Consider the following 21615-nt stretch of genomic DNA (forward strand, 5'->3'; position numbering starts at 1 on the left):
CAGTATTCATGCATAATTTATATATTTATAACTTTTATACGATGATAATATGACAATGATTCTTTTTTACTTGCTTGTTTACACTGTTTTTTCAATGATTTAAGAGGCAAGTATGGTTGGAGATGTCAATAATCTATTCACGTCACGATGAACAAAGATAATTTCAACATCGAGGACGCATTTGAATCAGATGAAGATGAAAAGATTCGAGTTTATGGTTCCACAAAACAGACACCGATTAAAGGTCCCAAACACAGAGAAAAAATTAGCTCTACTTCCGATGAGATACCCTTGACGGAATGCCAGGTAGGCCTAATGTTTGAGCTCTCCATTGAATAAATGCCCATTTGAATGTATGCAAAGTAAAAATTTTCATGAAGAATACAGGGACATGAAAAAAAGAAGATGTTTTTTATAAAAAGAAATCCACACCCAAGAGTTTACACATAGGGTATTATACAAACAATTGAAGCATGGAATGTCCTAAATATTTGTATCAAAGCAGAATACGTGTTCTAGTCTATCAAGGTAATTCTAGATTTTGTGGGTTGATTCACGTGATTGGCAGTGGTTAAATGCGAGGGTATGGTTGTTGCCCTCCTAAGCCTGGGGGGCTTTTCCAGGTACTTCATCTTCCTCCCTCACACCAACATATTTTAAGATAAAAGTGCTACATACATGTGCAAATTAAACCACACTTAAGAACTCCATTGGAATAAGATCTCAAGCTTTTATCGTTTAACCGCAGGGTGATTTTTACTACCTATAAGGTTAAAAAATTATTTTTGATATGAAAGACACTAGAAAACTGACTCCATCAGAAAGGGCCTAATTGTGAAAACTTTTATCCACGTATTACATGTACATTACTCCAGCATATTACTTGGGGCTGCTTAATATGGGTATATAAGGGATGTTGACCAAGGCTTTAAGTTGTTGGAGTAGTATTACATGTACTAGTGCTAATGACAAGAATTCTACCACTGTTATTGCAAAGATCAAATGATTGCCGCAGTCATTATTCTGCGACATACCCTGATTATGAGAAAATTCATACTATCTTGCTTACAATTCATGTTTTTGCTAAAACAACAATAAAGTGGATAACTGATAATTCAATTTCAAAATCATAAAAATTAGTATGTTAGAAAACAAATTTATAAATGACTGAAGAACATTTGTAATTCAATGTAAACGTATCATCCACGTTCAGAGATTGATACACATGTAAACATGTCAGTGCACAGAGAAGTGAATCCTCTTCCATGTATAATGTGTAGTTTACATGGACAGTGTATAATTCAAAACATCAAACTAAATACTTGAAATATTTTTAGAAATAAATCTAGTATACCCCTGTACCATCTCACCTTTTTTCATCAGCAAGAAACACGTAGGACTTAAGTCCATTTTGGAAAATTTATGTGTCTCGGGTGGTCAGGTGCCCTCTTATTTCAAACACTGAGTAAAGGCGATGCATGGATTTTTTTTAATGAAAGATCTTGTCCCCTTCCAAGTGGTGAGAAATTAAGGAAAAGTAAAAATATGGTAGGGTGTATAAAAATAATTTTCTCGATAAACCAAAGTAAAAAATTATATGACATGATAAAAACTTAAGTCATTCAAACTTTGAGTCTTGGCACCACTACAGGGTCACAGTTATATAGAACAAAGTTTTAATTATTCTCATATATTACAAAAGAAATTTTTTGTATATCTACTGAAGAACTACTAAGAGTATACATGTACAATACTTATTCAGTGTACTTTCAAAGGACAACATTTGGTACATTTCTAAATATTAATCCATGAAAGCATATTACAAATTTAAATTGGTTCAGATGCTTTGATTAATAAACTTATGGTACAATGTAATTTTTATATGTAAATTGATGCCTGTAGAAAAATTTAATACACATCTGGCAGTAAAATTGTTTTTGATAATTGTGTCTATATATCAGAAGGAGAGCAACTTCCTGTGATTTCTTATAGGCCTCCTGATTAAGCCAAACATTCAAGGTCGTCAGAAACAATAGAATGCAGAAGACTAATCAGACACCATTTTCAATATGTATTTCATAACTATTATCATTTCAGATATTATACCTGCACATTAATGTCTGATAACGTCTGCTGTCTATGTTTCCCAGTCAAAAATTTGCTTGAAATTACAAAAAAAAACCCCAGTATTTGCTGAAAATTGTAAAAATGATACAACATTACATATAATTGTCTAGCTTCTAATTCAGTATCAAATTGATGTCATTAAAAATTTACCAATTATACATAGCTAGACTTTCTCTCTTAAAATAAAACAGTCACTACTGCACATGGTCATTTGTTCACACTATGGTGGGTCCAGGATAATTAAGGGTTTCATGCAGCTAAGTTTTCATTCAGGAATAATATTGATAAAATTCTTAGAATATGTACCTCAAATCTTAGAACAGCAAAGGTACAGTGCTCTCATGTGCAATGAAGTTCTCAAAAAGCATTCTGAAAACAAACATGCACACAATGGGGAAGGGCCTTAAAGGGAATAGAAAATGCAAATATAAGTCCACGTTTCAAATTAATCTGTAACCTTTTTCAGTGAACATCAGGCCTCGTAAACTATATATATATAGCTGCTAACACACGTACATCATGTAGTATGCCAGCAGAGCATTTGCAATATGTCATGTTGATTGAAAAATGTTATTTGTTTCTTAAATATAGCAAAAATAATCATATACAGACATATATGCAATTTAGCACTTGGTTGTATCAAGGAAGGCATGAGTGAGGGACCAGCAATTGTGAATTCTTGTGAAATCCGGATATGTCAGGGAGCAATTGCAAGAATGACAGCAATAATTAATTAATGTAATTAATGTAGAGTATCGAATCAGCTGTATCTCCTCTATATTCTGCATGTATATGTGATGTAAGTGTTGTAAGATTAGCTTTATATACTACTTAATATATGTTTATATGATCTGATTCATGAGAATGCCATTTGGCATTTAATTTGTAAACATGTGAATTTTATCATATACCTGTAAACTTGCAGAAGGATGCATGCCTTTGATTATTATAGCTCGAATCTCAGTTTGATTTAAATTCCATATAATGCCAATTACTATAGTCACAGTACATTGATAATGTTGATAACATTAACTGTGACACAATTGGTATAATGAGTATAAATGTATATGATTGAGGACTATTATTGTAGTATTAGAATATCACTCCTGTTCCACTTTATCAGGCAATTCATCTGTATCCCATTCATAGGCGTTAATTCACAGTAATGTAGTGGTACAGGATTATACATTCTTTTTGAAGAATTTATCTATGTGTAATCTCTGAACATTTTACTCACAAACTGAATTAAAGTGCAAAGCATGTTTGATTCTTATAATTCCAATTAATTTCCTGTATTATCAATTTTTAAAAAAAAAATGCACATGTAATAGTTTTCCCGCACTATGTTATTTAATGTTTTCAGGTGCGTATGTATACATAGCATTTTGGGATTTATTGATGTGTAAATTGTCATTTAGTTTTATTTTTGTCCAATCAATGAACAATTGTAATAAATAACATTGGAATTATACAGTGGTAATTAACTTACAATAAGTACATTCATGTTAAACACCTATACACTAGCTGTAAGTGTGGTATTATGATTACCTTGGCTGATAACTACAGAGAGAGAGAGAGAGAGAGAGAGAGAGAGAGACTGGGTGCAAAACATGTTTAGATGTATCCCCTGCAGTACCTGGTAGCAGCCAAAATGTATTGATGGTGTACAAGGTGTGAAGGCAGTGGTGTTATATATGACTTAATTGATTTCTGTTTGTAGTATGATGGTCAGGGATACAGTGAACAGCAGCTGATGGGGAGCAGCCAGACGCAAGGGTAAGTCCAAATTTACTCCTTTATTTAATGGACTCTGCTGGTCAAGTTAGGAGGGATGGATTCAAAAGCAGATAATGGAAATGTCCGTGGTTGACAACCTTTGGTTAAGTGATCTAGCAATGTTTGCATCATGCATGATGTGTTGTGGTGTTATGTAATGGAAAATTAGAAAGAAATCGTTACTGACTTCTGCAGGTTCTATTTTAAGCAAAATCTAAGATCCTATATTTGCTTGTTATTTAGATATTTAAATAATTTAGGCCAGTATTGTAAAGTACAAATGTAAAGTATATAAATCCATGTATCTGATTATTCCAAGTAACAGTATTGATGTACTTAAGCAAGATCAGCAATATTGGATGTAGAAATGGCTCTTTTATGTTTCCCAAAACATTCATCAATATAGAGCAATGTAAACATATGGAGACAAATTACTAAAAAAAAAAAAAAAAAAGAGATGTAATTCTCTGTTATAACTAGCTTCTGGTTATGACAGTGAGGAAAGTGAATCTGTACAATGATTGGATGTAATGAGCTTTTGTTTTTATTATCACCCAATAATGAAGGAACGTGGAATATGAGCTAAAGGTTGTTAGATGTGGAGGTGTATGTTGCATTATGGGTATACTGCATACAAAACTGTTAATCACATGTATGTCATGTTATTACGATGGATAGACATGCAAGTGATTTTTCAGTAATATTTGAATCATTGTTATAAGCATGAAGGACTGTTTTCACCGAATCTTAAGACATAAGATGCTAAATTTAGAATTTTGAATACCAGAGTATGGGAACAGAGGACAACAGAATGTAAGTAATGTGAATGAGTGTGTTTTCAGGGTGAATTTAGTCTTGTTTTTTCAGTTCATCAGAAACTGCAGAGATACCATACAGTGTCTGACATTGCAAAGAAATATGAAGGCCTATAAGAATTGAACATGTTCAACATTTACAGTCTTAGATTCACAGAAAAAAAAAGTTTTTTGAGCACTGGTCATTTGAGCCTTGTTTGGCAGAATATTTTTTGAGACAGCAGAAATGTTTACTAGTTCAGAGCAAATGCAAAGAATTTGATGGAACTTGTGTTCCAGCTTTAAGTCAAATTTCTTTTATGATTAAGTAATACAAATTTTCTCTCTGTTATTTACTCCAGTCATAATCATCGTTACATTTCAACCCTAGGATTAATCATTTTCACTTGAAGTTAATTATACTGAGAAGTGATGGCCTCACGGATTTAGAGCCAGATTCCAAATCAACGGGACTGTTCTTAATATAGAAAATTGCAGTTACAGAAATAATTATGTGAAAAAGTTTGATTTAGTGCTCCTTCTGAACCTACATTTGTAAGAAGAAAGATTTGCAGAACTTATTGGCACATTGATATAGTGAATGGCATTTATAAGTCTACAGCAGGATCAAAATATGATTGATTGATTGAATATTGTTTAACGTCCCTCTCAAGAATATTTCACTCAGGGCTGCAAAATTTAGGCCTATGCTCGGTGCTTATGGACCCACAGGATCAGAATAAAATAAACTCATTGGAACATAGAATTTTGTAGTGTATTCCTATATAAATAGATCGTAGCTCTTAAAACTAAAATATTCATTGCAATTGCATATTTATTATTGATTAATGGGAAAGAATTTTAACCAGCAAGAATAGCAGGGGTATGAGAAATTGCTTGTTACAACTTAGATAGGTTCATAAGATCTAATTTGATGTAATTTTTAGCTCATTAACAACTGTATTCTTAATTCTGCTTGAATTTCATATATGCCTGTATGAAGACATTATAAAATGTTAAATTGTAAACCAACTTTTACTCGCAACAACTTTATTTTGTGATTTACTAGTGATGAACTGGTTTGCAGCTAGTGACAAATTTTAACGACCAATATAATCTTAAAATGACAAGAAACGTTAAATATCTAGTTCGCAGCAAGAAATATTCGTGATTAAGAGGTTCTCACGAACCTTGCGAAAATTTCTTGTACGCGAATAAAAATTGGTTTACAGTATACGATTGTAGGAATGAAAAATTTCAAGAATGTGCATATAATATCTTTATATGTACCATGGTAATATTAGATTTTTTCTGTGAGAATAATTGATTATATCTTGTATGATACCGTAGAGATGTTAATGGCAGGCTTTGATGATTAGTTTCAAAATCTGTGACAATTTCACGCATTGTTTCTTGCTGTCAACTGATCTAATTGTTCAGGAATATTTTTGCATGCTTGGTGATGGTTCGTTCACTTTTACTAACACATTTTTATTTCCAGCCATCCACTGGTGGGGGCATCTGCAATCTCTGATCAGAGTGGATGGTCAGGAGAGACTGTCGTATCCTCCAAATCTGCCAAGGATCCACGGTATAAACACCAATCCTCAAAATTTGAATCCATAAAAATATTAGAGATGCAAACAACAATATCATAAATGTAAACAAAAATATTATGGATTTGAAAACATCATGAATATAAATAACAATATTGTAAATGTAAACAACAATAGTGTAAGTGTAAACAACAAGATTTTAAATGTAAACAACAATATTATAAATATATGAATAACAATATTGTAAATGTAAACAACACCATCCTAAATATAAACAACAATATTATAAATGTAAACAACAATATTGTAAATGTAAACAACAAGATTTTAAATGTAAGCAACAATATTGTATATTTAAACAATGTTATTAATGTAAACAAGATTATAAATGTAAACAGCAATATTGTAAATGTAAACAACAATATTATAGATGTAAGCAATAATATCATAAATGTAAACAACAATATGGTGGATGTATACAGCATTATAAAAGATGTAAACAACAAGATTGAAAATGTAAACAGCAATATTATAAATGTAAACAGCAATATCATAAATGTAAACAACAATATTATAGAGGTAAACAATATTATAGGTGTAAACACTTAATATGACTGTCATAAATAATCCAAGGTATCTCAATTAGTGGCATAAATGTAAATATATATAAGATCCATGTAATTATTTTTATTATAGGACTAGGTCACTGGCACTTATACTCTTATATATAGTAATTAGGCCCCAAGCAATATAAGTGCCTGTGGACTAGATATACTGCAATTTCTTTGGCTTTGATTTATTTGGATACATTCTTTTACTAGCATGAGAGCAGTCTAAATGCATTGTTTGTATGTTTGGATAATAGATTACCTATATGTGCTTGCATTGAATTTCTGACTTGCATCATGACGTCAACCTTATTATTCATTGTCATGTCAACATCATTATCATTAATATTTAGAACTGTGATGCTACGCAAATGGAAAATTTTTAGATTTTTAGTGTTTTTTAAAAAAAAAATTGACGAAAAATATATAGGAAATTAAGAAATGTAAATATTGCCATATGATAAATCAATCATTGCTTTTTTGTTTTATTGATTATTAATTAATAGTTTAAAATTTTCAATCTGAAAACATAATATTAACTAAGGAGAACATGCATACACCAGCTCCATGGAATAAACATATGACAACCAGTGGCAATAATTGTAAACAAAAATAAAATATTTAGTCATTATCTAGTGTAATGAGCTAGGCTACACCACTGAAAGATCCCTAGAACCACCACAGAGTGGTATACATTACCTGGCTCAGTAGCAATTTATCCCTAGAACCATCACAGAGTGGTATACACTACCTGCCTCAGTAGCAATTTATCCCTAGAACCATCACAGAGTGGTATACATTACCTGGCTCAGTAGCAGAGGGCTTTCTCGACATCTGGAAGAGCCAGCTCGCGCAGCTAGTCAATCTTGACTAGTAGCATCGTCTCATTCGCTAATTACTCCAAAGGAGGTCTGCGAATTATTCAATAGAACTAGAGCTACCTTAAAAAGATTCAAGTTTGCTGATACCGTATATAGTCTAAATGCATAATTAGGAATAGCAGAAAATGATGTACAAAAATGATGAATTTCGGGGTTTGACTCTAGGATGGGTTCAAATTACCTAGTCATATCATTTATAGTTGATACATACAGAATGTATATCATCTGATGTAAAGCCTTTCATCAGTGTATGCACTTTTGAGGGCATTGAAGTTTTAAAAACATATATTGCTTTATACTGTCACTGGATATTAGAATTTAGCTTAGATATTCAGAACATGTAGGAATTTTTTTTCTAGATTTCATAGCCCTTGAGACTAGTGATACTTTTTAAAAGTAGTACTCAGGAGACCGTTAAGGCTTGTGGGCCTCTTGTTTAGAATTAAAATTGAATTTGGTAAAATACATCGGCTTGACCTGTACTTATTATTTTACATGCACGAGGTACAAATGGCGTCCGATAATAGTTAGACAGTTGTTAACCTCGAGTCTGACAATAACAATAATGAACTTAATCTGTTTAAACTACAGAGCCAACAGGCATCTTACCGTTCGGCAGTCATCTTACCGTTCAGCAGTTTGGAAACAGTTTGCTTTTAAGATTGTGACTATGAATCTTCTTGATTAAATTTTTCTTCGATGTTATTATTTTTTCTTCTTCTGTAAAATGTATCGTATTGGAAATATTAAATTGTGGCATAAGTATTGCAATACGTATTGTATCGTGAAGGGGGAGTATTGTTTCAGCTTTATAACAACTGCTTATCATATCACTCCATTACTGGATTACTGGTATATTCTAATATGTTGACGGTGCTACCATTAGGACAAACTAAGCTACCGATAAATGAGCATATCCAGAATTTTTTTTTTTTTTTTTTTTGGTCTTTGCAAATTCACTTGTGTTTCCGTAACCTTGCATTGATTTGGTATAATAAATAATTTATTGCATAAATGATTGGAAAATATGAAGATCTATTCACCCAAGAAAAATCATATTGCCCTCCCTCAGGGAATATATGATTTTTCTTGGGTGAATATATCTTTATATTTCCTTCATTATCATATGGAATAATTATATAATATATGATAAACAATCGGTGACATCAATGGAACCATACTTAATAGTCCCGGTCAGTATCATTACTAATCCACATATTGATATATATATATTTTTTAAACACACACTTATAATCTACTCTGTAACTCTCAGTTTCATAATGACTAACCTAGTATAGTTATACTGTGTAATCGTTGCTGATAATACGTGTAACATTAAAGCCTACTGTGACATTATAGTTAATTCTACCACGGTTATTGCAAAGATCAAAGGAATGTCGTGGTCATTATTCTGCCATATACCTTCCTGCGTAATAACGGATTATGAAAAAATTGATACACATCTCACTTGGTTTCGTGCTTTGTTAATAACACAATAAAGTCAATAACTGATAATTCCATTTTATACTCATACAAAATAATCAATACCATACAAGTGGAATTTTTAGCGAGACACTTTAGCGATTTTTCAATAAAAATAATCATGCATATTTAGCGAGATCTAATTTTAGTGACTATAATTCCAGGAAAGATAACTATTACCGCCAATATGGAATAAATTGTTAGCGATATTCAATTTTAGCGACCTCATCACTTTCGCTAATAATGTCAAAATTAAATCTTCGCTTAAAATTCTGCATGTAAGGTACATTATGTATCTGTTGTAAAACAGATGTATAAACGACGAAGAATATTTGTCATTCAATGTAAATTAATTGTCTACATTCAGAGATCGATACATCATCAGGCGATGCGAAGACAAGTTAACCTTTTTCCATTTATGTGTATATAGTTTTCTTGGACTGTGCATTCAAAGCAGTTGAACCGGCCATGGTAGGTCAGTGGTATAGAGCCGGGAGGTCGTGAGTTCGAGCCCCGCTCGTGTCATGGCCGCGTCAAACCTAAGACGTTAAAATGGATAGTGATTGCTCCTTTACCAAACACTCGGCATTTACATGTAGAAAAGAGAATCACGGGTCTTTGGATATGACCTTAAAAACGGAGGTCCCATGTCGCGGCAGGCATTGGCAGGATAAAAAAAACCCTCACTGCTACGGCCCTGAACACTAAGCATAGGTCTAAATTTGTGGCGCTTCACCTACAGCTGGTGATGTCTCAATTTCTCAGCAGAACGCAAAAAAAAAATCAATCAAAGCAGTTGATATGATCTCTCAACATCAAACTAATTACTTGAAATGCTTTTCAAAATATATCTCACCTTTTTCGTCAACAAAAAACATGAAGCCTATTTCTGAGTCGTAGTAGAATAGAAATAAAGTTTTTATCTTCGTGTATGTTGCAGGATAATCTCCTCGGTCTCAAAATGGTGTTTTGAAATATAAAAGCGTCGGCTTTTATATTTCAAATCAACATTTCTCTACCTCAGAGGTTATTCTGCAATAATACACGAAAACAATAACTTTATTTCTTAATCAAGTTTTATAAACCACCATTAGTCGCAGACTCTTGGTGGTTAAAGGTGCATGCATGTATATGATATACCGTTTTTTATGATTTAAGTAAAATAGAAGTTTATATGTCTAGATGACTTGACTTCACTGGTTCCTGCATCAGTTTTATTTCTCCATCCTAGAGAGGCTACATATAGCTGCAGAGACTGTTGATGGTGTGACCCATTAATGTCAGGGTCTGAATGCACTTTTTAAAATAGTTCTCTATACCAATGATATGTGATGCAAACAATGGTCTATATCATATGTTTATGTAACTATTCTTTGCTTAAACCAGGAACCAAAAATATTGATTCCTGTGTCAATAGTGACCAAAAAATGCAACTACGTACCAATTCTAATGTATTATTTACATAGTTTTGAATGTTATATGTAAAGCCTATGATGCGCAGCAAAGAAAATGTTTGTAGAAGAGGTCAATTATGTAACTTACTTCTTTGTTCTGTTCATATTCATAGTATGGCCATTACTGGACGTAAACTTCCATGCTAACTGATGTAAACTTCCATGCTAACTGATGTAAACTTCCATGCTAACTGATGTAAACGTCCATGCTTGCTTAGAATGTCGAGTGTAGGCTATATTTACCAAGTACTTTGACCAGATTTCAGTTTTTAGAGATGGTCACAGTTTCTGGACCTTGTCGTATTTTGTTCTGCATGCTTCATTAGTCTTCATGTTGTGAAAGTGAAAGTCACGTGATGTTAGTGCACTGTACTGAACATGGTTTTCTTATGTCAAAAATTAAACTGTTCAAAGGTGTTTTTGTTTTACCAGTACTGTTATAGTCAATTGTTTTGAAAGCTCCGGTGAGCTTTTTTGATCGACGTTTCTCTGTCTGTCCGTACATCACCTGTTCAAATTTCACATTTTAACTTCTTTTCAAGAACCATTTTGGCCAATTTCATCCAGCCTTGGCCCAAATTATTCTTGGGTAAAGAGGATTCAGGTTTGTTCAAATGATGCATTGACACCTTATAAGGAGAGACAATGAAGAAATACTAAAATGAGGTTGGGTTTTGAAAAATCTTCTCAAGAACCTCTGGATCTGAAATTAAGTCGTAACATTTATAGAATCTTCCTTATATAGTGAAGATTTAAGGTCGTCAAGCAATGTCTTTATCCTTGGATGGATCGATTGATTATTTTACGTTCCATCGAGAATTTTTCACTCGTATTGAGACGTCACTAGCTGTATGTGAAGTACCACAAATTGAGACCTCTGCTTAGCGCTCAGGGCCGTAGCAGTGAGGGTTCTTTATCGTGCCATGCCTGCCGCGTCATGGGACCTCCGTTTTTAAGGTAATATCAGAAAAACTCGTGATTCTCACTTCTAAATGCCGAGCGTTTGGCGAAGAAGCAATCACTATCTATTTTAACATCTTAGGTTTGACGCAGTCATGGCACGAGCGGAGCTCAAACTTATGACCTCCCTGTTACGGAGCGAACGCTCTACTACTGAGCTACCACGACGGGTGTTTATCCTTGGAGCCAGGACTGGGCTACGATGGGGTGTAAAACTTTACATAGGAAGATGTTTAAGGGAGAAATTTTCTCAAGAATTACAATAAGGATGTGCAAATATCTTCCTGTAGAGTAAATTCAATTCTTAAAGAGGATGAACACATTGTCACAATTGTTCAAACTGAGTTATATACATGTATGCCATTGTGGCAAAAGATAGATCAGAAATATATTCTTTGTCCTTTGAAAATTCATATTCTGCTTCAGCTTAGCTCAATGGATTAGGATGATAGCTATAGCTCAGCATCTCTAGATCATGTGTTTGGGTCGCACAGGGGTTTTCATCTTAATTACACTAAAATTATAATTGTATGCTACATCAGACAAAATTTTAAAGTCCCAAAACAACTCATTATTATACAGATCCTATAGCTTTCAGTCATGACAGTTTTTATCGGTGTCATGTACCCCCTATAAAAGAAACATCTTCTCAACCACAGGATTATTGATTGATTAATTGTATATTGTTTGACATCCCTCTCAAGAATTTTTCACTCATATGGAGATGTCACCATTGCCAGTGAAGAGCTGCAAAATTTAGGTCTATGCTTAGCGCTTATGGCCTTTGAGCAAGGGGGGATCTTTATCGTGCCACACCTGCTGTGACACGGGACCTCGGTTTTTTGTGGTCTCATTCGAAGGGTCATCCCATTTAGTCACCTCTTATGACAAGCAAGGGGTACTAAGGAACTATTCTAACCTGGATCACCACGAGAAACCACAGGAAAATGATGTTCAAATCATCCAATTTATGTATTTATATTTTTTATCCATGAGTCGGTGATACCTTTGGTTATATAGATCTTGTTACTATTTTTGTACAGTCCATTTATTGAACAAACTCTGATTGCTATAGATTAAAATTAGCACATATGAATGGTTTATTGATGACATGAAAATCACTAGTATGATATTTTTGTTTGTTTCTTTTTTAGATGGTGGAGACATCCAAAAATCAAAGAGAACTACAGGACAGTGTGTGGAGCTGTTTCATTGACCGTTGTGGGAACAGGTGGGTTCTATTCATTCATTAGATAGTGGGGCCCATTTTACAAAACAACTTATGACTAAAGTTGCAAGTCTTAAATTTTATTACACTTTTATTACTTTGAGTGAATGAAGTAAAACTTTTTGAGGCTTAATTTTCAACAATTTTAAAAAAAAAAGCATTTGGAGTGAATGATCTTACAATAAACAGGAAAATTCCAGTATGTAAAGTTGGTCGTTAAGTCGTAAGTTCTTTTGTAAAGCGTGCCCCAGGTTACTAGATGTAACAGATAAAGTAAATGTTTCTTATGAATTCATAAGTACAATGCCTTTTTTATTTTTTCTATGTTCAGCATTGTTCTTGGTTGGCATTGGGATAGTGGCTTCACCAGATCGAGGTAAGCTGTTCACACTCAGCCTGTCTTAACTTGTACATATACAGTAAAACTCTCTTATGATGAACATATCTATAAAAAAGAACTTGTGCTTATAACGAGCACACTTATAAGGAATCCATGCTTATTGCAAAGTGATATTTAGTCCTCTACAAGAGGAACATTTTTTTTTAAAAATGTTTTTGGATGTAACGAAGTTTGGTTATAATGAACTGTTTTTCGCTGGCCCGGGAGGTTTGCTATAACTGTATTTTACTGTTAGTATTATTAAGAATAATAATAAGAGCAGTTGGATTTTAAAGTCCCAAACTGAACAAAGAGAAAGGAGACCTACTGCTTGATTGCACATTATTGCAGACTGGAGCATCGGTCTACATTAACTCTTCACTGAGCATCAGACTCGGTGGTCGGAAAATATCGAGACTTTTGTATGTTAGACGGCTAATTATACCATTAGTGAAATTAATTTTGATACAATTCTTTAATTTATTTTAGCATTTTAAGAATCCTTACAAGTACTAGTCTCACAATCTGTGCCTTTTGTCCTTATTGTAGGATATTTGCATTATTTTATCAACAAATTCAATTTTAGTTTGCTTTATTTTACTAAAGCATCAATGGAATTTCTGTAATTACACATGCATAATAATAAAATCCCTTATTCGACATTGTGTAAATTTTATATATACTGACTATCAGGCTGTCCTTGACATTGTGTAAATTATATATACTAACAATATTGGACTGTCCTTGACATTGTGTGAATTTGATATGTATTGACATTGAGACTGTCCTTGACATTTTATGAATTTTATATGTACTGAAAATGAGACTGTCCTTGACATTGTGTGAATTTTATATGTATTGACATTTAGACTCTCCTTGACATTGTGTGAATTTTATATATACTAACAATATTGGACAGTCCTTGACATTGTGTGAATTTTTTATATACTGACAACAAGACTGTCCTTAACATTGTGTGAATTTTATATGTATTGACATTGAGACTGTCCTTGACATTGTGTGAATTTTATATATACTGACAATGAGATTGTCCTAGACATTGTGTGAATTTTTTATATACTGACAATGAGACTGTCCTTGACATTGTGTGAATTTTATATGTATTGACATTGATACTGTCCTTGACATTGTGTGAATTTTATATATACTGACATTGAGACTGTCCTTGACATTGTGTGAATTATATATGTATTGACATTGAGACTGTCCTTGTCATTGTGTGAATTTTATATATACTGACATTGAGACTGTCCTTGACATTGTGTGAATTTTCTATATACTGACAATGAGACTGTCCTTGACATTGTGTGAATTTTATATGTATTGACATTGAGACTGTCCTTGACATTGTGTGAATTTTATATATACTGACATTGAGACTGTCCTTGACATTGTGTGAATTTTTTATATACTGACAATGAGACTGTCCTTGACATTGTGTGAATTTTATATGTATTGACATTGATACTGTCCTTGACATTGTGTGAATTTTATATATACTGACATTGAGACTGTCCTTGACATTGTGTGAATAATATATGTATTGACATTGAGACTGTCCTTGTCATTGTGTGAATTTTATATATACTGACATTGAGACTGTCCTTGACATTGTGTGAATTTTCTATATACTGACAATGAGACTGTCCTTGACATTGTGTGAATTTTATATGTATTGACATTGAGACTGTCCTTGACATTGTGTGAATTTTTTATGTATTGACATTGAGACTGTCCTTGACATTAAGTGAATTTTATATGTATTGACATTGAGACTGTCCTTGACATTGTGTGAATTTTTTATGTATTGACATTGAGACTGTACTTGACATTGTGTGAATTTTATATGTATTGACATTGAGACTGTCCTTGACATTGAGTTAATTTTATATATACTGAAAATGATACTCTTTTTCCTCTGTCAGGTCTGCACTGCTTGGTGTTCTTTATTGGGGGAGCACTGTGTCTTATTCCAGGAGGTAGGCCACCAGTTTCTGCATTTTATATTTCTATTGTATTTTAGACAGAAATATGTATTAAAAAACATCATGAGTATTTGTCTCATAACAGGCTTGACTGAAAATTTCTCCTTGTTTGATTGAATACGAATTTAAGGATGCATTTTATTGTGATTCGTTAGGATGAAAAATGGTCACATGTTTTGTAATTTTCCTTTTCAGTGTACCACGTGGTGTATATTGTTCTAGCAATAAATGGGGTCGGTGGATATAATTTATATAACCTTCCAGTGTTCAACACATAACAAATACTTGACAGACCTGTATACATTGTCATATATATGTGGAGAAGTTGCAGTACCAAGAAAATTTCTGTAGTAATAGATATGGTATGGAAGATGAAGAATTGTATGTTATTTAAAAGCCCATTCTTTTCACCATGACCTGGATATCTGTGTTCAGTTTACTTTGCATTGTTATTTATTTTTGCTCAGTATGAAAAAGGTTGTTATCATTTCCCTGATATTTAGTTATTTTTACTCTATCATTGTAATATTTATTGTTTATTGTTTATTTTTTTTTTTGATTTTTTTTTTTGGTCATAGTTATTGATATTTTATACATTATATATATAAATTAGTGAGAAATCGTGTGTGCTGGAGTATGGTGTTCAGTTAATATGCAATTTTGGTATATCTGTTTCTATAACTCTATCAAATCACCAATGATATGATTGTGTTTAACATACAGACACCCAGTTTTATTTTTCATGCCATTTTGCAGCTATTGCGCACATTGATATTAATTTCAGTACATTTTTTGTGACAATTTTATTCATATTTTGCCATATGCATTACAAATGTTTGAAACACATTAATGTTAGGTGTGATGTATGAATTATTCGTTTTCCTCTAATGACAAATAAACTACTGTTTTAGAAAAATATCCATTGAAGGGTAATTTTTCTTGTACATTCAGATCTAGATATACATTGTGGTATGCTAAAAACGGTAAATTTGATGCTGCAAAACATCTCCGAAAGTTAAGCTAAGAGAGAGAGAGAGAGAGTCAAATGTAAATGTATACACTATCCAAGAGAGAGAGAAAGAGAGAGAGAGAGAGAGTCAAATGTAAATGTATACTATCCAAGAGAGAGAGAGAGTCAAATGTAAATGTATACTGTCCAAAATATCTTTGGTTCATTGCTTAATTATGAAATCATATCTTTTATTAGAATTAAATACACATGCTCTTGATTGTCATAATGGGCATAATAGTTAATTTGCATCTTCATTCAGTTTTACAAAGGTTGTGCAATTTATTCAAATTCCTGAGTTGTTTGACGAACTTGTTAAGATTATATATATATATATATATTATAGCACATAAATAGCAATGAACTCTTAAATGAACATAACTGCCCTAAGTGAAGAAGTATTTAATATAAAGCACAGAAAATTTCACTTTATATCCATTCTCAATGACCGTGTAGCGTGTGACAGCGTGGCGAGAATGCCATCGTCATCGAAAGCAAGTTTCTTGATTTACCTAGATGGTCGAGTGGTCTAGCGCGCTGGTTAAATGCAGCTAGGAGATTTGGTTCCGCAGGTAGTGAGTTCAACCCCGGGTAAGGGTCGGAAGTGGGTATCCAAATAAAGTGAAATTTTCTGTGCTTTATATATATATACACACACTGGGAGGTAAGATTTTACAGTTATAGTAAACTATAGATTGACCGGTATAATTACTGAACTTTTTGATAAAATGGAAAGAATATATAACGATATTAGTTTAATAACAAACAAATTTTATTGCTAAAGAAGAATGGTACAGGCAAATGGAATAGTTCCTGTCAGCATGGGGGATAAATATACCACGTAAAGGTAAACTGTTCATTAAACCTCAAAAGATAGTTAAGGTATCTCTACGTGAAATTAGAGGTATATTAGGATAGATACTCCCGTGCGTTGAATTGTAATTAGGTTGTAAATATTTCGAGTATAACAAAATAGGTAGAAAATTCCTCAGAAATGTGTACTTTTTTCAATTTAGCACAGGGACAGAATTGGTGCAAATGAGAATTGTACCTTTAAAAATTTACATTTTGTTAATTAGATTTTATTTGCAATATTCGTGCGCGTGTATAGGTACGCAATCTTCTTAACAATACGGTCAGAAAATTGAATGTGGTTTTAAAATATTGTGAGCTTGTATATTCTAGTACATCACATACAAATTGCAACACATCCTTTACTGAAGGAATAATGTATATACCTACGTACGTACCTTTGAAAGATGGTAATACATTCATATACCAACGTACGTACCTTTGTAAGATGGTAATACATTCATATACCTACGTACGTACCTTTGTAAGATGGAAATACAGGTAAGTACTTCGTTACTAGCTTGAAAATACGAATGTATATTTAATTGCTGTTAAAATTTTTAGAAATTCATTTCCAAATTAAGGATTATCTCCCTCACGCATAGCTCTTATCCTTAGGCGAATTTGACTCCACTTTTTTGGCACACATTTTTTCCCTAAAATAGCTCTAAAACTTCATTGTTATTTCGGATTTCAAACATTTCGGTTGAGCATCACTGAAGAGATATTATTTGTCGAAATGCACATCTGGTGCATCAAAATTGGTACCGTATAAGTTTTACATTCATATAACAATGTACGTACCTTTGTAAGATGATAATAGGCGGGAACAGATTTCTGTTGAATCATTTCTATGATTGCCAATTTCTGTAGTATAGGTTGATACCCACTCTTTGGTTATCATTAAAAATAGTGCTATGTAAGTGATATATTATGTATTGAACTTGTGTTTATCGTTTTGACTTCATGCACTTGTTAAATGCGTTTAGAAAAAATATGTACATTGACATTGATGTACATTCTCAATAAAATAATTTATATGACGAGTACTTTCATTCTTCGTTTCTGTTGGATGATTATAGTTTCGTTAACAAATGTACAAGAATGTAATACTATGCAAAGTGATGTAATTAAAGTACTTTTTGGGGGGAGGGGGACCCACAGTGGTTACATATACTAATATTTGAGAAGAATATGAAATCATCATTGTTTATAGGGTATCGATATTCGTGGATTTCATGGTTCAGTTTTGCCCACGAATTTACATCCCCACAAACATTGATGCACAATTTTAAGTTACTTTTTCAAAGCTAGAAATTTTTATTTTCCGAGGTGATTAGGTTAATTGACATGATTAATGTTATACACCATTGTTTTATTATGACAATAATTGTGTTTTCTATTTCAGAAAAAAAAAACTAGGTACTTTTTTAAGTTAATCATTATCATAACATATACATGTACCCTTTGAATACAGGTGATGCCATCTTATGATAGCGCTGTCACAATTATAATCAAATCACCGCCCCGACAGGGAGCACCATTAATTTTGTCAGTTTTACGGACAAGTCCCGCGATTGTCAATTAACCAGTAAGCGTGGATTGGTTTTGGGGTTGGTGTTGCCCACGAAATGACGTCTTCACGAGCCAGTTAAATTTTGGTTACCCACGAACATTGAATAATGATGTTTCCACTGTATCGGGCAATACTTTTCTCTCTAGTCTGCAGGAAAGAAAGATTCCTTTTCTATTGTAATGTTCTGTTATTAGTGCTTTTGACAACAATTTTCATTGGAATTGATATGCAATATCGTTGATTGTTGATATCTTGTTTGAAGTCGAACCATTTGTCAATTTTTTCTGTCAAATTCTTTAAAGTTTTTAATGGATGTCAAATATATCTGATTATTTTCAAACTTCATTCATTAAACAATGTGCTGTAGAAATGCCATTGAAATACGTTCTGTCAGAAAAATGCCTGTTTAGAAATATTAAACGAATTTGTGCACTTTTTTCTTGTTTTATTTTGCCTGTGATTGACAACAGCCTATTACACTACCTAGTGTCTCTGACCTACACGATTTTAAAGCTTATTACTGTAGAATGATTTATTTCGTGGGACCTATTGATAAGACTTTTGTTGTAGTTTTTCATTGGCATAATTTTTTTCGGTCTCTTTTTTTGTGAGGAATAAAGTATTGGGGGGGGGGGTTGGTTATCGATATGTTTTTCTTCAGAATAGTATATTTTTATGGGACCTATATTCATTAAGAAAGGTGAAGACAAAGAATAGAGATCAATCTCATAATTTCTGTAAAGAATACAAAATTAAGACTAGGACAAACACAGAATCCTGGACATACCAGAAATATGATCAGCTGCCAAAGAGTAGTAGGCATCCTCCGCCACTCCCGCGGTGAGCCCTATACATGTATCTTGATCAGGTAAATGGAGTAATCCGCAATCAAAATCAGTGAAAAGAACGTCCTATCAATTGATGTGAGACACGTTAGACAGCATTTGACCCAATGACAGATTGTTGTGGCACAGAAGGTTTGAAGTTTCTCCTGCACGGCTAGTAGTATTTTCGTGGGGAGCAAAAGTAGGGGCTTTGTAGAACATTTACTGGATCCAGCAATATGTTATATGTGTTTGTAAGGGTTTTGTGAAGTTCAGGAATCCAATAAAGGTATGGTAACTCAAATTCATTCTTCCCATTGACTGGGCTGTAAAATGTGTTTAGATTGAAGAATTTCATTTTTTGAAAGGGAACTTGGAATACAAGTAAGATTAACAAATGTGAAATTAATGTCAAGTTGGCTTATAATACAGTTGTAATTATGAACCTTACAAACAAGGACAATGTTGTTACAAGCTTTGTCAACTGAAACCAAAACATTCCTCATGTAACTTATCTAATTCTTTTATCACTTCTGGTTTACTAAACACAGAAGGATAGATGGTACGTACTTTTGTTTTCATGTGTCTAATACGTGGTTTTAATATTCCCGGCCATCTTCTTTTTATCCATTCTGAGAAGCTGTCAAGTTATTCTTCATATCTTGCTCATCGTCAGGATTCTCTGAATTTTGGACCTTTTAAAAAGTGATTTCAGGTCTTAATTGTAACTATATCGATATCACCAGTCAATGGGTCGGATGAGTACGAGTTACCGTACCTATACTGGATTCCTAAACTTCATAAAAGCCCTTACAAACAAAAATACATTGCTGAACCCAGTAAGTGTTCTATAAAGCCTCTATCTTTGCTCCTCACGAAAATATTAACAACTGCGAAGGAGAAACTCCAAACGTACTGTGCCACTACATATGCCAGAAGTGGTGTAAATCAAATTCTGAAGAACTTTTAGTAAACTTGAAATCGCAAAGCTTTTCTCAAATCATCATCAAAACGTATGACGTTTCAACACTTTCACGACCATTCCCCACGATAAATTAAAGACTAGACTTTTTGACATCATAGACAGTTGCTTCTTCATCAAAAATGGAAACGGAAATATTCATATGTAGTGATCAGTAAAAAAAAATTATTTTGTTAAACACAACTTTGATTCTACGCACAAGAACTCTGAACTTGAGATTAAAAATGTGCTGGAGTTCATCATTGACAATAATATCTCAGTAGTCTTCCAACAGTCTGCTGAAATTCTCATGGGCACGAATTGTGCTCCTTTGTGAGCTGACCTGCTTTTATATTCTTATGAAGCAGAATTTATTCAAAAACTTCCAAATGAGAAGAAAAAAGCTCTTGCTGTAGCCTTCAATGCGACATTTAGATATATCAACGATGTTTTATCTATTAACAATGATAATTTTCATTTCGATTTATCCCTGTGAACTCAAAATAAAAGACACCACACAGTCGTCCATTTCTGTTTCATACTTAGGTATCTTATTGAAAATAAATATTAACGGCAAACTAACAACTCAACTTTATGATAAACGGGATGATTTCAGCTTCTCCATCGTCAGCTTCCCATATCTATGTAGCAATATTCCATTATCACCTGCATATGGTGTTCATATCTCTTAACTGATTCGATACGCAAGAGCTTGTTCTCCGTATGATCAGCTTTTAAATCGAGGCAGGCTACTGGCAAACAAGTTGATGGTACAAGGTTTCAACAGTCTCGTTTAAAGTCAGCATTTCGAAAATACATATATGTACCATATGGTCGTTATAACAATCTACTTTGCCAATACAACCTATCATTGGGTCAAATGCTGTCTGACTTGTTTCATAACGATTGTTAGGCCGTTCTTGGCACACTGATTTTGACTAAGGACATCTCATTTTACCTTATCGAGATATAGGTCTCACGGCAGGTTGTGACCGGTCGACAGGGGATGCTTACTCTTCATAGGCACCTGATCCCACCCCTGGTATATCCAGGGGTCCGTGTTTGCCCAACTCTCTATTTTGTAATGATTATAGGAATTATGAGATTGATCACTGTTCGTCATCTTCACCTTTCAGTAATGA

At 33.2% G+C, this 21615-nt stretch overlaps 1 protein-coding gene across 2 annotated transcripts; it reads left to right on the plus strand.

The window, feature by feature from the left end:
• The first annotated feature begins 16 nt into the window (after positions 1-16).
• LOC125663681 (transmembrane protein 134-like) lies at positions 17-19123 on the plus strand. 2 transcript variants are annotated; one of them, XM_048896006.2, is made up of 7 exons: positions 17-306; positions 3848-3903; positions 6199-6288; positions 12793-12869; positions 13198-13242; positions 15192-15245; positions 15447-19123. In XM_048896006.2, exons 1-7 carry the CDS (start codon positions 148-150, stop codon positions 15527-15529), a joined length of 564 nt encoding a protein of 187 aa, XP_048751963.1. In that variant the 5' UTR covers positions 17-147; the 3' UTR covers positions 15530-19123. The 2 variants fall into 2 exon arrangements, with proteins under 2 accessions (XP_048751963.1, XP_048751964.1); XM_048896007.2 differs by lacking the exon at positions 6199-6288.
• The last annotated feature ends 2492 nt before the right edge of the window (positions 19124-21615 follow it).

This window comes from Ostrea edulis, chromosome 1 (assembly GCF_947568905.1).
Source record: "Ostrea edulis chromosome 1, xbOstEdul1.1, whole genome shotgun sequence".
Taxonomy (NCBI): domain Eukaryota; kingdom Metazoa; phylum Mollusca; class Bivalvia; order Ostreida; family Ostreidae; genus Ostrea; species Ostrea edulis.

Excerpts from the sequence above, each read along its gene's own strand:
- LOC125663681 (XM_048896006.2), top strand. The coding sequence starts at position 148 with ATGAACAAAGATAATTTCAACATCGAGGACGCATTTGAATCAGATGAA. Across the intron at positions 12,870-13,197 it reads ATTGACCGTTGTGGGAACAG|CATTGTTCTTGGTTGGCATT; the intron begins GTGGGTTCTATT and ends TTCTATGTTCAG. Across the intron at positions 13,243-15,191 it reads AGTGGCTTCACCAGATCGAG|GTCTGCACTGCTTGGTGTTC; the intron begins GTAAGCTGTTCA and ends TTCCTCTGTCAG.